General features: G+C 35.1%; 2 protein-coding genes across 2 annotated transcripts in view; one reads left to right on the top strand and one right to left on the bottom strand.

Annotated features, from left to right (window-relative positions):
* The window catches only part of LOC137657220 (toll-like receptor 13), an 88,724-nt gene extending 87,482 nt beyond the window's left edge, over positions 1–1,242 (bottom strand). The window contains 2 exon segments of the mRNA XM_068391562.1: positions 1–405; positions 1,148–1,242. The exon segment at positions 1–405 is cut by the window's left edge and continues 770 nt beyond it. Coding sequence (XP_068247663.1) covers positions 1–154 — 154 coding nt within the window. The 5' untranslated portion in view covers positions 155–405; positions 1,148–1,242.
* The window catches only part of LOC137657021 (beta-1,4-glucuronyltransferase 1-like), a 289,570-nt gene that overhangs the window by 69,881 nt on the left and 204,689 nt on the right, over positions 1–15,000 (top strand). The gene's annotated exons all lie outside the window — the stretch shown is intronic.

Raw genomic sequence — 15,000 nt, 5'->3', positions numbered from 1 at the left:
ACGCTGTCTGTCCCCTTAAATGGCTGTCTTCCCACTTCAGTGGTAACCCGGATGTAGCCTTAATAGCAGCAGCTCCCGAGAATGTAACCACCAGAAGCAGATTTAGGACCACGAAATTCGAAGTCCTCATTCTATAGAAAATAAGGAACGTCATTGCCAAGAATCGTTCAGGTGTTCTCCATCAGTCTTGATTTCAGGTGTGGGATGGGGGGTGGGGGGGTGAACACCTGTCACGCTAGGTCAAAGGGAAGTTCGTGAACTGTCTATTACACGTATGTATTGATGTTGGTATTGTTCTCTTGTAGTTTATTCATTCTATTATTTCCTTCCCTCACTGCGCTGTTTTTCCCTGATGGAGCCCTTGGGCTTATAGTAGTGTTTTTTCCAACTAGGGTTGTTGTTTAGCTAATAATAATAATAATAATAATAATAATAATAATAATAATAATAATAATAATAATAATAATAATAATAATATCGTATCTATAAAATTAGAGTATAACTAACATTTAGATTTTAGGTTGTCATCACGATTCGCTATTCATAATAACATTTGACATCATACGAAGAAGTGACCTTTGGGCCGTGTGTCTACGTCTCCATTATCGTTCCTCTCTAGATAGAAGGCCTCTGGTATCTTCTACCTGTTATGTCCACACCAATAGAAAAAACTATAAGAGATTACAGACACATTTCGTTTATTATCCGAGTCTTATGTTTCTAGTCAGGTCACTAAGGTCAGTACAGAGGGTGTCGTTAGAAGCAGTAATCAGGGGCTAATTCAGCTCTTCTTTAAATAACCTCAGCAACAGGTGCTTTATTTCCCTTATCTTCAAGTATGCTTTCGAGAGATGTCTACAGACATTGTACTCTTCGTCGGTCTTCTATTCCGTAACGAAGTTCAACTTTGTTGAGCCCATTTATTGAAAAAATGTATCGATAAAATTTGATATTTCTATATTAATTTTTTTGTGATTCATGAATGTTTAGTACCTCGCATAGAGAACTTTTGCCAATGCGATATAAATTGGCAGTATCTTTCCTTTTCCTTATTGAATATGATTTACTTTATCAAGGTCTCACACATATGTACAAACACCATCAAAGCTCACATTAACAATTCTCACTGATAATATCACCCTTATACCTTTATCGTCAGGGTTACTTTTTAATCACTATATATGTCAAAACACACACTCCCCCATTAACAAGACAACCAACACTGACTCGGGTCAGAAAAACAAGTCTAGATAGGAGTGAACTGATAGCGGAAGGGCTTATCAATGACAACATATCGTTATAAGCAACTGATAAAGACTCGATAGGCGGCACTCAATTATCAGTTTAAACAAATACCATGACATTCAGAGGTCGGGATGGCTGAGCTAGTGAGTGACGGAGGTAGATAGATAACCGTGAGCCCGTTGAACTGCAAAATGTGGTGGCCGATGTGGTAACGTCTCTGACTGGAGAACGCCAGACTGCGGTTGGAGTCCCGCTCAAACTAGTTAGTTCCTTTGGTCGCTGTAATCTCACTATCCTTATGAGCTAAGGATGGAGGGTTTAGGGGAGCTTATAGGTCTATATGCTGAGTCATCAGCAGCCATTGCCTGGCCCTCCTTGATCCTAGCTTAGGTGGAGAGGGAGCTTGGGCGCTGATCATATGTATACAGTATATGATCAGTCTCTAGGGCATTGTCCTGCTTGCTATGGCAATGTCACTGTCCCTCGCCTCTGCCATTCATAAGTAGCCTTTAAACCTTTGATAATTCAGATTTTTCTTCCCCCTGTGAAACCCTGGGCTCACCTTTCCCCTATTTCCCCACAACAATGTATAATATAACTATTTCTCCCTGCATTGCATTCATTTCCGCCCCTACTCTATTTTCATATTTACCTTGGGTACATTATTATATGGCTAGCTATTTCCTCTCCTTGCGATTTCATGGATACACAAACACGCTCTCCATTTCCTGCCAGAATTGCATTAGATTCAATACATCACAAGCTCTCTCTCTCTCTCTCTCTCTCTCTCTCTCTCTCTCTCTCTCTCTCTCTCTCTCTCTCTCTCTCTCTCTCTCTCTCCTCTCATCTGTTTGTTTGCTCTGGTTATCCGCTTTGTCTTGAGATGGAAATTGCATCTTGTACACATAAATTATTCCTACGAATCTAAATTGCAATTTCTGCTGCTTGTCATCATATGATTTACTGAGACACTCATATACATACATACATTCACATACACACATATACACGCACACACACACACACACACCTTACTGAGTGGGGATACCATAACATGGTGAAAGGGTTTGCGTATCTCTTTGATCAGCGAACCTGTATTAATCAGGGCCACTCCTACTAGGTTGGTTTGGTGTGAGCGATCAGACGGAAATCTCCCACCATTCACCAATTCGCAATGGCCAGTGTGGTGATGAAAATTGGCCAAACCCCTGACATAAATTGACGTGTCTGAGGCCTTTTGTCTTGCCGTGGGCTATAAACGGCTGCATTCATTGCTGTCTATAGTGTTGTTGTGTGTGTGTGTGTGTGTATATATATATATATATATATATATATATATATATATATATATATATATATATATATATATATATATATATATATATATATATATATATATATATATATATTTATATATATATGTGTGTGTGTATCCATGTGTTTGAGTGTGTATGTGTACTGCATATGTGTGCACGTGCATATATATATATATATATATATATATATATATATATATATATATATATATATATATATATATATATATATATATATATATATATACTTGTGCGTATGTCCCCTGAAAAAAGATAGTTTTTAGAATATTTTGTTTTTACTAAGAAGAATCCCTAGGTTTGATTACCGAAGATGGAGGACTAGATTAGATGCAATCTATTCAAACCCACTGTGCTTCTGATGACCTAACATGTTTATTGGGCACCTGGTGTTTAGGTGACTGTCGTGGCTCACAATCCTGTATAAAAAGGGCATGAGGCTCGCAACCGCATTCCAAAGTACTTGTGATTCGAAATCTGTCTTGGCATTGTCATAAATGGATATAGAATCTGAAGGTGAAGGAAAATGGAAAGTCATAACTTAAGAAAATAATCTCTTTGGGTTTTAAATTGCCCTAAACTTGCCCATTGGAAACATCCCTGCCTGGCGATCTGCCAGACTGGGGTTCAAGTACCGCCCGGGCTCGATATTTTCTTGTAGTTAATAGACAGATAGATGGATAGATAGATAGATAGATCTTTATTGACCACACATTCTACATTAAAAATTACAATAAAAATAATAGATAGATAGATCTTTATTGACCACACATTCTACATTAAAAATTACAATAAAAATAATTACATGTTAACACGAATCTATTAAACGTATCAGGATATTTACATTAACTAATATTCAGTGTAGTCCATTAAATTACAGGATTTAAAACAGTTCCTCGGCATATATCAGTTAAAATAATTAAACATATTTCCTAAAGATCACTTTAACACAAAATTAATATTAAACCAAAGAAAAATATATCCATGGGTAACAGGTCAATATTGTACATCTTTAGTAAGGATCTGATGAAATGAATTTATTATTATTATTATTATTATTATTATTATTATTATTATTATTATTATTATTATTATTATTAGAAAGCCAGGCTACAACCCTAGTTGGAAATGCAGGATGCTATAAGCCCAAGGGCTCCAACAGGAAAAATAGCCCAGTGAGGAAAGGAAATAAGGAAATAGATAAGCTACAAGAGAAGTAAAAAATAATTAAAATGAAATATTTGAAGAACAGTAACAACTTTAAATTAAATCTCTTATATATAAACTATAAAAATTTCAAAACAAACAAGAGATAGAGAAATAAAATAGAACTGCGTGCCCGAGTGCACCCTCAAGCAAGAGAACTCTAATTCAAGATAGTGGAAGGACATGGTACCGAGGATATGGCACTACCCATGACTAGAGAACAATGATTTGATTTTGGAGTGTCCATCTCCTAGAAGAGCTGCTTGCCATAGCGAAAGAGTCTCTTCGACCCTAACCAAGGGTTGGTTCGTATATTAGGGCATGACTCTACAACTGTAGCTGTAACAGTAACAGTTCCTATAATGCTACGTGTGGCATGATACATCCCCACTAAAGCAGCAATCATCACTGCCCCACAACCCAATCGTTTAAGCATACAAAATAACGCATTTCTTGGTACACGGTCATAAGCTTTGGAAAATTCTACAAAGGTAACAAATAGAGGTAATTTTTTCCTTTTAGCCAAATAAAGTAGTAGTCTTAACGTTACTACATGTTCAGTACGTCCTCTTTTAGGTTGTCCACCAGCCTGTTCTCTATAGGGAGAAAACTATTGCATTATACGGTTGCATAAGACCATGTCATATAACTCTGCTCCACATGGGCTTGGACTGAGTCTTTTTCATTTTGTAAATCTTTGAATGTAAATATTTTTTGTCCAATAAACATTATTATTATTATTATTATTACGTTAATTATATTTATTCCACGATGATTAACAAGAAGCATACGATCATCATGTTTGAATATTGTAACTAACCTAGCCAATTGCCAGGGAAGGGGATAACGAGAAAATGACATTAAACAAAGACGTCAACATCATTACCCAGCGAAATGGTACTACCTTGAAAAGCCCTGGACATATTCCATCGGGTCCTCCAGATTTGTCGAACTTTAATTTGTGTATTTGAGTTCTCACTTCGTAACGTTATAATCACTCAGATCATTTTGGTTTTCTGTTAGTCTCGTAGGGTTAAAAAGTTACCATCCTTGTGAGCTAAGGATGGGGTGTTGGAGGGTACCTATAGGGCTACCTGCTGAGTCATCAGCAGCCATTGCCTGTCCTTCCCTGGTCCTAGCTTGGATGGAGAGTGGGCTTGCCTGCTGATCATATGTATATATGGTCAGTCTCCCTGGCATTGTTACTGTCCCTTGCTCTACCATTCAAGAGCAGCCTTTAAACCTTTAAACCTAAATAAATATAGGAAATATCATTGCAAGTCAATAGAAGTTGGTCAAGGTACCAGCCAACCATGGAGATACTTACCACTAAAGAGTTGCAGCATGCTTTAAGGTTTAAAGCATGCCTCCATATCTAAAGTCAAACAGTCTGATCATTGCTTAAATTTTGCTTAAAATTTAAGCAATGGTCAGTAAGTTTGATCTACTTGTCCACAAGGTTAGGTCCACCTCCAGATTTGTCGAACTTTAATTTGTGTATTTGAGTTCTCACTTCGTAACGTTATAATCACTCAGATCATTTTGGTTTTCTGTTAGTCTCGTAGGGTTAAAAAGTTACCATCCCTGTGAGCTAAGGATGGGGTGTTGGAGGGTACCTATAGGGCTACCTGCTGAGTCATCAGCAGCCATTGCCTGTCCCTCCCTGGTCCTAGCTTAGATGGAGAGTGGGCTTGCCTGCTGATCATATGTATATATGGTCAGTCTCCCGGGCATTGTTACTGCCCCTTGCTCTGCCATTCAAGAGCAGCCTTTAAACCTAAACCTAAATAAATATAGGAAATATCATTGCAAGTCAATAGAAGTTGGTCAAGGTACCAGCCAACCATGGAGATACTTACCACTAAAGAGTTGCAGCATGCTTTAAGGTTTAAAGCATGCCTCCATATCTAAAGTCAAACAGTCTGATCATTGCTTAAATTTTGCTTAAAATTTAAGCAATGGTCAGTAAGTTTGATCTACTTGTCCACAAGGTTAGGTCCACCTCCAGATTTGTCGAACTTTAATTTGTGTATTTGAGTTCTCACTTCGTAACGTTATAATCACTCAGATCATTTTGGTTTTCTGTTAGTCTCGTAGGGTTAAAAAGTTACCATCCCTGTGAGCTAAGGATGGGGTGTTGGAGGGTACCTATAGGGCTACCTGCTGAGTCATCAGCAGCCATTGCCTGTCCCTCCCTGGTCCTAGCTTAGATGGAGAGTGGGCTTGCCTGCTGATCATATGTATATATGGTCAGTCTCCCGGGCATTGTTACTGCCCCTTGCTCTGCCATTCAAGAGCAGCCTTTAAACCTAAACCTAAATAAATATAGGAAATATCATTGCAAGTCAATAGAAGTTGGTCAAGGTACCAGCCAACCATGGAGATACTTACCACTAAAGAGTTGCAGCATGCTTTAAGGTTTAAAGCATGCCTCCATATCTAAAGTCAAACAGTCTGATCATTGCTTAAATTTTGCTTAAAATTTAAGCAATGGTCAGTAAGTTTGATCTACTTGTCCACAAGGTTAGGTCCACCTCCAGATTTGTCGAACTTTAATTTGTGTATTTGAGTTCTCACTTCGTAACGTTATAATCACTCAGATCATTTTGGTTTTCTGTTAGTCTCGTAGGGTTAAAAAGTTACCATCCCTGTGAGCTAAGGATGGGGTGTTGGAGGGTACCTATAGGGCTACCTGCTGAGTCATCAGCAGCCATTGCCTGTCCCTCCCTGGTCCTAGCTTAGATGGAGAGTGGGCTTGCCTGCTGATCATATGTATATATGGTCAGTCTCCCGGGCATTGTTACTGCCCCTTGCTCTGCCATTCAAGAGCAGCCTTTAAACCTAAACCTAAATAAATATAGGAAATATCATTGCAAGTCAATAGAAGTTGGTCAAGGTACCAGCCAACCATGGAGATACTTACCACTAAAGAGTTGCAGCATGCTTTAAGGTTTAAAGCATGCCTCCATATCTAAAGTCAAACAGTCTGATCATTGCTTAAATTTTGCTTAAAATTTAAGCAATGGTCAGTAAGTTTGATCTACTTGTCCACAAGGTTAGGTCCACCTCCAGATTTGTCGAACTTTAATTTGTGTATTTGAGTTCTCACTTCGTAACGTTATAATCACTCAGATCATTTTGGTTTTCTGTTAGTCTCGTAGGGTTAAAAAGTTACCATCCCTGTGAGCTAAGGATGGGGTGTTGGAGGGTACCTATAGGGCTACCTGCTGAGTCATCAGCAGCCATTGCCTGTCCCTCCCTGGTCCTAGCTTAGATGGAGAGTGGGCTTGCCTGCTGATCATATGTATATATGGTCAGTCTCCCGGGCATTGTTACTGCCCCTTGCTCTGCCATTCAAGAGCAGCCTTTAAACCTAAACCTAAATAAATATAGGAAATATCATTGCAAGTCAATAGAAGTTGGTCAAGGTACCAGCCAACCATGGAGATACTTACCACTAAAGAGTTGCAGTATGCTTTAAGGTTTAAAGCATGCCTCCATATCTAAAGTCAAACAGTCTGATCATTGCTTAAATTTTGCTTAAAATTTAAGCAATGGTCAGTAAGTTTGATCTACTTGTCCACAAGGTTAGGTCCACCATACGTTCATTTTCAATGTCTGACTGCATTAGTGTGTCGTATTTAAGACCAAATTTCACGGCGACTCGCAGACCTCGTTAGTGGAAGCTCAGATTAACTTTCCAAGAACCTCGACCATTATTTGATTTACAGTGGTTCTGTCGCGGCCGATTTCCCGATTGTAATAAACGAACTGTGGAGGCAGTCGAATAATTAGATTCCTTCTGATGACTGTGGATCAGGGTGCGTTGGCTGAGGGAAACAAAAAGAACAATTTAACCGGAAAAAAAAATGATGTTTGTTGGAATCGTATATTTTGTTATATTTGGTCTCTTTAAATCTTAGGTTATTTACCTTTTTTAACTTTTTGTATATTATTATTTTTTTTGTAACTGGGAAAAAATGACGTTTGTTGTATTGGTTAATTTTTTTATATTTTGTATCTTTCTTTTTTTTTACATTTTGTATATTATTATTTTTTTGCAACTGGGAAAAAATGACGTTTGTTGGATTGGTTAATTTTTTTTTATATTTTGTATCTTTCTTTTTTTTTTTACATTTTGTATATTATTATTTTTTTTGCAACTGGGAAAAAATGACGTTTGTTGGATTGGTTATTTTTTTTATATTTTGTATCTTTTTTTTTTTACATTTTGTATATTATTATTTTTTTTGTAACTGGGAAAAAATGACGTTTGTTGGATTGGTTATTTTTTTTATATTTTGTATCTTTTTTTTTTTACATTTTGTATATTATTATTTTTTTTGTAACTGGGAAAAAATGACGTTTGTTGGATTGGTTATTTTTTTTATATTTTGTATCTTTTTTTTTTACATTTTGTATATTATTATTTTTTTTGTAACTGGGAAAAAATGACGTTTGTTGGATTGGTTAATTTTTTTATATTTTGTATCTTTCTTTTTTTTTACATTTTGTATATTATTATTTTTTTTGTAACTGGGAAAAAATGACGTTTGTTGGATTGGTTAATTTTTTTTATATTTTGTATCTTTCTTTTTTTTTTTTTTTTTTTTTACATTTTGTATATTATTATTTTTTGTATTCCTCTCCGATGCAGTTCTCGACAGTTAAGCCGGAGATGCTAACGTTTTTGTGTGCTTCTATATCGATGTGCAACATTAAATATGTTTTACTTGTTTCAAATAGACCTGGGTAAATGAGAAAGGAGATTTTCTCTTCCATCTATCTGTATAGTAAATTACCTCTTTAATAAGAAAAAATCTATCTATTTTTAAGAAACCAATATACTAAAAAACTCGTTAATTAATGAAAAAAAAAATATTTAGTAAAACGTCATTCTTATTAAGAAAATAAACTTCCTATTTAGAAAAAAAAAGCTTTGCATAAAAGAAAATATATTTTATTAAGAAAATAAACTTCCTATTTAGAAAAAAAAAGCTTTGCATAAAAGAAAATATATTTTATTAAGAAAATAAACTTCCTATTTAGAAAAAAAAAAAGCTTTGCATAAAAGAAAATATATTTAAAAAAACCGTCCATTCAGAAAAAATCTACTTCAAAAACATATCAACTTGAATAAATTAGCTCAACTTAGATAAAAAAACGTTATAATGAAATAAATTGTAACTGTCTTTCTCGTCGACTTTTAATTAATTAGTGTCGTGAATCGCTTTTAAAAGTCTTCCACTGCATCCCGCTTTACAAAGAGAGTCATAATCGAATTAGGTTATAATGCAACTCCGTTCGTAAGGTTATTAGTTACTTATGAAAATTCTCTTAATGTTAATTCAACAACAAATGGAGCTGTTTCTAGTCCATTGCAAAACAGAGGCCTCAGACATGTCCTTTTCATGTCCGGGGTTTGTCCAGTTTTTATCACCATGCTGGCCAACTGCGGATTGTTGATTGTTGGCGCCTTTTGCCTGGTCGATCACAGCAAACCAACCTAGTATGGTAGGCCCTGACTAGTACAGCTTTGCTGGTCATGGCGATACACAAACCCTTGAGGCCTCAGACATGTCCTTTTCGTGTCCGGGGTTTGTCCAGTTTTCATCACCATGCTGGCCAACTGCGGATTGTTGATTGTTGGTGACTTTTGCCTGGTCGATCACAGCAAACCAACCTAGTATGGTTGGCCCTGACTAGTACAGCTTTGCTGGTCATGGCGATACACAAACCCTTTCACCACGTTAAGGTATTAAACCTTCGTTAATGAATGGAGGAAGGAATGAATAGCTCCTTTGAAACGCTTAATATCATTCTCATAACAATACATTATTGTAAATAGTTCCCCAAACCTAACGTCTCCCGTTTGAAGCTGAATCAGAATTATTTGAACAGGCCGTCATCTTTATGACTGTTTTCATTATTTGAACATTTCCACTAGCGTACCACGTTAGGTTATGTTTTGATATCGTTTATAATTTCTTGTACCGCACGTGTCTCACACACGCTCGTACAATGTAACAGTATCTCTCTCTCTCTCCTCTCTCTCTCTCTCTCTCTCTCTCTCTCTCTCTCTCTCTCTCTCTCTCAATTTTTTTATTTCTTTTATTTTACGTTATCGCTCCCCCATCTCACTGATAACTTGTTCATTGGAATTTTGTGCCTTTCTTGATTGAAACGGGTTGTATAAATACTGAAGCTCCGATCAAATAAAGTTCAGTTGCATTCACGAGAGTCTCTCAGTTACAACCTAACAGCTCGCAGTCACAGTTGCTGAGTGACCACCAAATGTGATGGTAGCAAAACGTTAACTGGATCACATGAGTTTTTCACGGTGAACTTTTCTCATTTTTGAAAGAGGATTTTATTCTTGTTCTTGATATGTAGAAAGCAGATCTACCCATGATTGGTGGAAAACTTGAAATGTATCTTTTCTTAATTTCATATATGTTTCTAACTCCCTAAATATCATCATCTCCTCCTACACAGATTGACGTAAAAGTCCTCGGTTAGATTTCGCCAGTCGTCTCTATCTTGAGGGAAAAAAGGAATCCCTATAATTATGTAGACATTAAAATGTAGATTCTATCAAACCTGTTTGCTCTCTTCATTTTATCTCTGGAGTTTTACTTTATTTTATTTATTTACATATATTCTTCTTCAACGCAGTCAACAAAAAGTAGAGATAGTTGAATTATGGGAACATGTAAGACAGCAATTGAAGTATTTCTTTTTTCTCGGAGGTTTGGTGGTTGTTTTTGAAAGGGCCGTTGATAGGATGGCGGTAGTGATGGAGAAGATCTTGAAGGTTGAATTTAGTATATATATATATATATATATATATATATATATATATATATATATATATATATATATATATATATATACTGTATATATATATATATATATATATATATATATATATATATATATATATATATATATATATATATATATACTGCTTTTACGGACCATGTACTATGGAAATAGCTCGATTGTATGGTCAACTGTATTCGTGAAGGGTATTAATTATCATATCTTTGAGAATATGGCTGAAGTCTATTGAAAATTCTTTTTACCTTCGCCAACGAAGTTGGTAGGGGGTTATGTTTTACCCCCTGTTTGTGTATTTGTTTGTGTGTGTGTTTGTTTGTGAACAGCTTCCTGGCCACAATTTTAATCCTAGAGTAATGAAATTTTCAGGGATTAACTGTTATGTAAAGAGCTGGAAATCATCACATTTTTGAAGGTCAAGGTCACGGTCAAGCAAAATGTCTAATTCGTGCAATCAGCCATAAGTTTGGACATTGTTGTCACAGAGACTTCAAGTTTAGTTCATATTTGAGTGTACGAAAATCCACGACCATTAACACATGTTAAGGTCAAAGATCAAGGTCAAGCAAAAGGATGAGAAATAAGCTGCCGTGGCGGAGGGTCTTTGCTTTACTAAGTGCCCCTCTAGCTATCATACCTTTGAGAATATGGTTTAAGTCTGTTGAAAACTATACTTTTTACTAATAGCCAGGCCTTCTCCATCATAAGACTCAATACTACGCAGTACTCTAGAAGTTTTATTCCAGCTCTTACCAAGTTGTGGAATGATCTTCCTAATCGGGTTGTTGAATCAGTAGAACTTCAAAAGTTCAAAGTTGGAGCAAATGCTTTTTTGTTAACCAGGCGGACATGAGTCTTTTTATAGTTTATATATGACATATTTGTTGTTGACGTTGTTAATAGTTTGTATATGATATATCTCTTTTGACATTACTTTTTTTAGAATGATTTATTGTTAATTTGTTCTCTTCAGTTATGTATTTCCTTATTTCCTTTCCTCACTGGGCTATTTTTCCCTATTGGAGCCCCTGTGCTTATAGCATCTTGCTTTTCCAATTAGGGTTGTAGCTTGGATAGTAATGATAATAATAATAATATATGATTGAGCCGTATCTATAGAGAATATTGAATTCGATGTCTTACTGAAGTGCATCAATATTCCACAGACGTTTCAATGATGAAACGTGATTGGGATCCCGTATGTGACTTATGAAGCCTCCATTTGAGGGTCAGTTATTTTTGTAATGTCGTACTGGAAAGAATTCTGAGGTTGTAAGTACAACTTATTCATTCAGGTCATTTTTTGCAACTGGTGGGATATTGAGTGACGGCTTACGAATTCGTCGTGCAGTATTATTATTATTATTGTTGTTGTTGTTGTTGTTGTTGTTGTTGTTGTTGTCCTATGACTCTGCCATTCATGAGTGACCTTTAAACTTCTAGGATGAGATAATGATGATAAATGAGAAAATCTACTGGAACGACATTACTGTTTTAATAATAATAATGATAATAATAATGATAATAATAATAATAATAATGATATTAAGTTGTTGTTGTTGTTGTTGTTGCTATTATTATTATTATTATTATTATTATTATTATTATTATTATTTTCATTATTATTATTATTATTATTATTATTATTATTATTACTAAAAGAGTAACGTTGTTCCCGTAGATTTTCTCATCTATCATCATTATCTCATCATAAAAGTTTAAAGGTCACTCATGCATGGCAGAGGCAAAGAACAGTGATATTGCCCTATCAGATAAGACAATGCTCTAGAGACTGACCATATACGCATATGATCAGCACCCAAGCCCCCCCTCTCCACTCAAGCTAAGACCAAGGTGAGCCAGGCAATGGCTGCTGATTACTCAGCAGGTAGACCTCTAAGCTCCCCATCCCTTAGCTCACAAGGATTGTGAGATTGCAGCAACCAAAGGAACTAACGAGTTTTAGCGGGACTCGAACTCCAGTCAGGGACGCTACACTTGTCAATTTAAGAGAACCATCAATCAAAACAAATTCAAACATTCCCAATTCCTGCAAATTTCCAGTTAATTCTTATTATTACCGTCTATATAAACCTCACCAAGCATTTAGTTCCGCCACATTCTGACATTCGAATGAAACTAAATGTATTATAGATGATGTATGTTGCATGAGGAAATCCCCCCCCCTGAATGATTGTAGTTGCAACAGAGTTTAGGGAGTGATTGAATCCATAATCAAGAGCAGAGTGACTCTCCCCTTCTGGTCTCTTTTCGGTGCTAAATCTTGTTTGGAAACAGAGTACCTTTTTCTCTTCTATTTCGCTTTGATTTCAGTCGGAGCAACAGATTTCTTTTCATACTGGGTGATTCAGAATTTTGAACAGGCATATTCAGGCAGTTTTATTAGTATGATTGAGGTATGCTGGAATGTGTCTGCTACGTATGTAACAGTATTAGAGAGAGAGAGAGAGAGAGAGAGAGAGAGAGAGAGAGAGAGAGAGAGAGAGAGAGAGAGAGAGAGAGAGAGAGAGAATCACACACACACACATACAGGTACAGGACATGAAATGAAACTCTCCATGATATAGATGAGAGAGAGAGAGAGAGAGAGAGAGAGATGAGGACGAGAGAGAGAGAGAGAGAGAAAGAGAGAGAGAGAGAGAGAGAGAGAGAGGAGAGAGAGAGAGAGAGAGATCACACATACAGGTACAGGACATGAAATGAAACTCTCCATGATATAGACATATCTCTTGAAAGCATTTTATTTGCAATGTACAAAATTTTCATCATATTTGCATGACAATCAGCTGATAACATAACATAGCATAACAAATTAAGATATTAACAGATTAGCAGCACCTTCACAAACAAACGAAAAACTCTGAAGCACGTTTTTATCTTTTTACATATATAAAGATATATAAAGATATTTGTGTGGACCAAGCACTGGTATCTGTGGTTAGTTGGTTTTTATCCTGTATTTGTGTCGTAACTTCAGGTGACTGTCTCGTCCATTCGCTGAATTGTTTAAGTTGTAATAACTTCCAAAGTCAACGAAGTCTTTTTTCATCTGGTTTTTAATAGGATTTGATACATCTTAATTTTCTAATGATGCATCGTCTACTGTGGCAATATATATTTATGGATGTATGTATGTATGTATGTATGTATATATATGTATATATATATATATATATATATATATATATATATATATATATATATATATATTACATTTTTATTTTCTAATGATGCATTGCATACTTTCGCATTATATATATATATATATATATATATATATATATATATATATATATATATATATATATATATATATATATATATATATATATATATATATACACATATATATATAAATTTTATATATATATATATATATATATATATATATATATATATATATATATATATATATATATATATATATATATATATATATATATAACCATTATATTGCGGCCACTATTGAAAATGTTCATGAGAAATATAGTATCACAAACATATTCATTCGCTCTTCTCAAAAGTCAGTACCCAAATAATCTGCAAAAGAATGCATATCACTACAAATACATTTCCCCGTTATCTCCAATCTTCGAATAAAAGTGCCCAAAATATCCACCAACTTACAAATTAATCTACCAGATTTCCCCTGATCTACGCGGCCCAGTTCTATTCTAGCAAGCTCACAGCGAAAGGAAAAAAAAATATAAAATATTCCTCCAGCGTCTTTTGTAGCATCCAGTCGGGTAGAAGACCTCTTCCAGGTGCCTACTGACTTCACCTAATTGAAACGATACAAAACGCACCTTTATTGAGATCTCGCTTACCCTCGCAGGATGCAGTTACACAATTTATAAATAATTCCTATAAAAATATTTGTTTGAAATTTACTCGGATGGATGAGAAGTTATAAAGTGATCAGGGCGGAGGCATATTTGGATATATCTACTTTGAAGGCGTTTCGAGCATTTATCGTTTCCTGTTATTACTATTTCTTTCATCTATTTTGGCACTTTCATGTTGATTTAGTGGGTAATTGATCTTCCACACTTGCATTTTGTCTTCCTCCCTCAGAATATTTTCTTAGATTGTTACTTTTCGATTGCTTTATGTTGGTTTACTCATTTCTTTTGTCTTGTTTATGTTGCAGTAGTATGACGCATGCATTTGGAAAGAAAGTAAATTAAGATGTTAGTTAAAGTGAGTATAGAGTATATTAATACATATATACAAGTATATGAACTTATTTCATGTACTATTGTAACATATGATTATCATGTACATGAATGAATATGAAAATCGTGTATATATATATATATATATATATATATATATATATATATATATATATATA

Source organism: Palaemon carinicauda, chromosome 18 (assembly GCF_036898095.1).
Source record: "Palaemon carinicauda isolate YSFRI2023 chromosome 18, ASM3689809v2, whole genome shotgun sequence".
Taxonomy (NCBI): Eukaryota; Metazoa; Arthropoda; class Malacostraca; order Decapoda; family Palaemonidae; genus Palaemon; species Palaemon carinicauda.
Note: the sequence above shows the minus strand (reverse complement) of the source record. Positions and strands in the feature narration are given on the sequence as shown.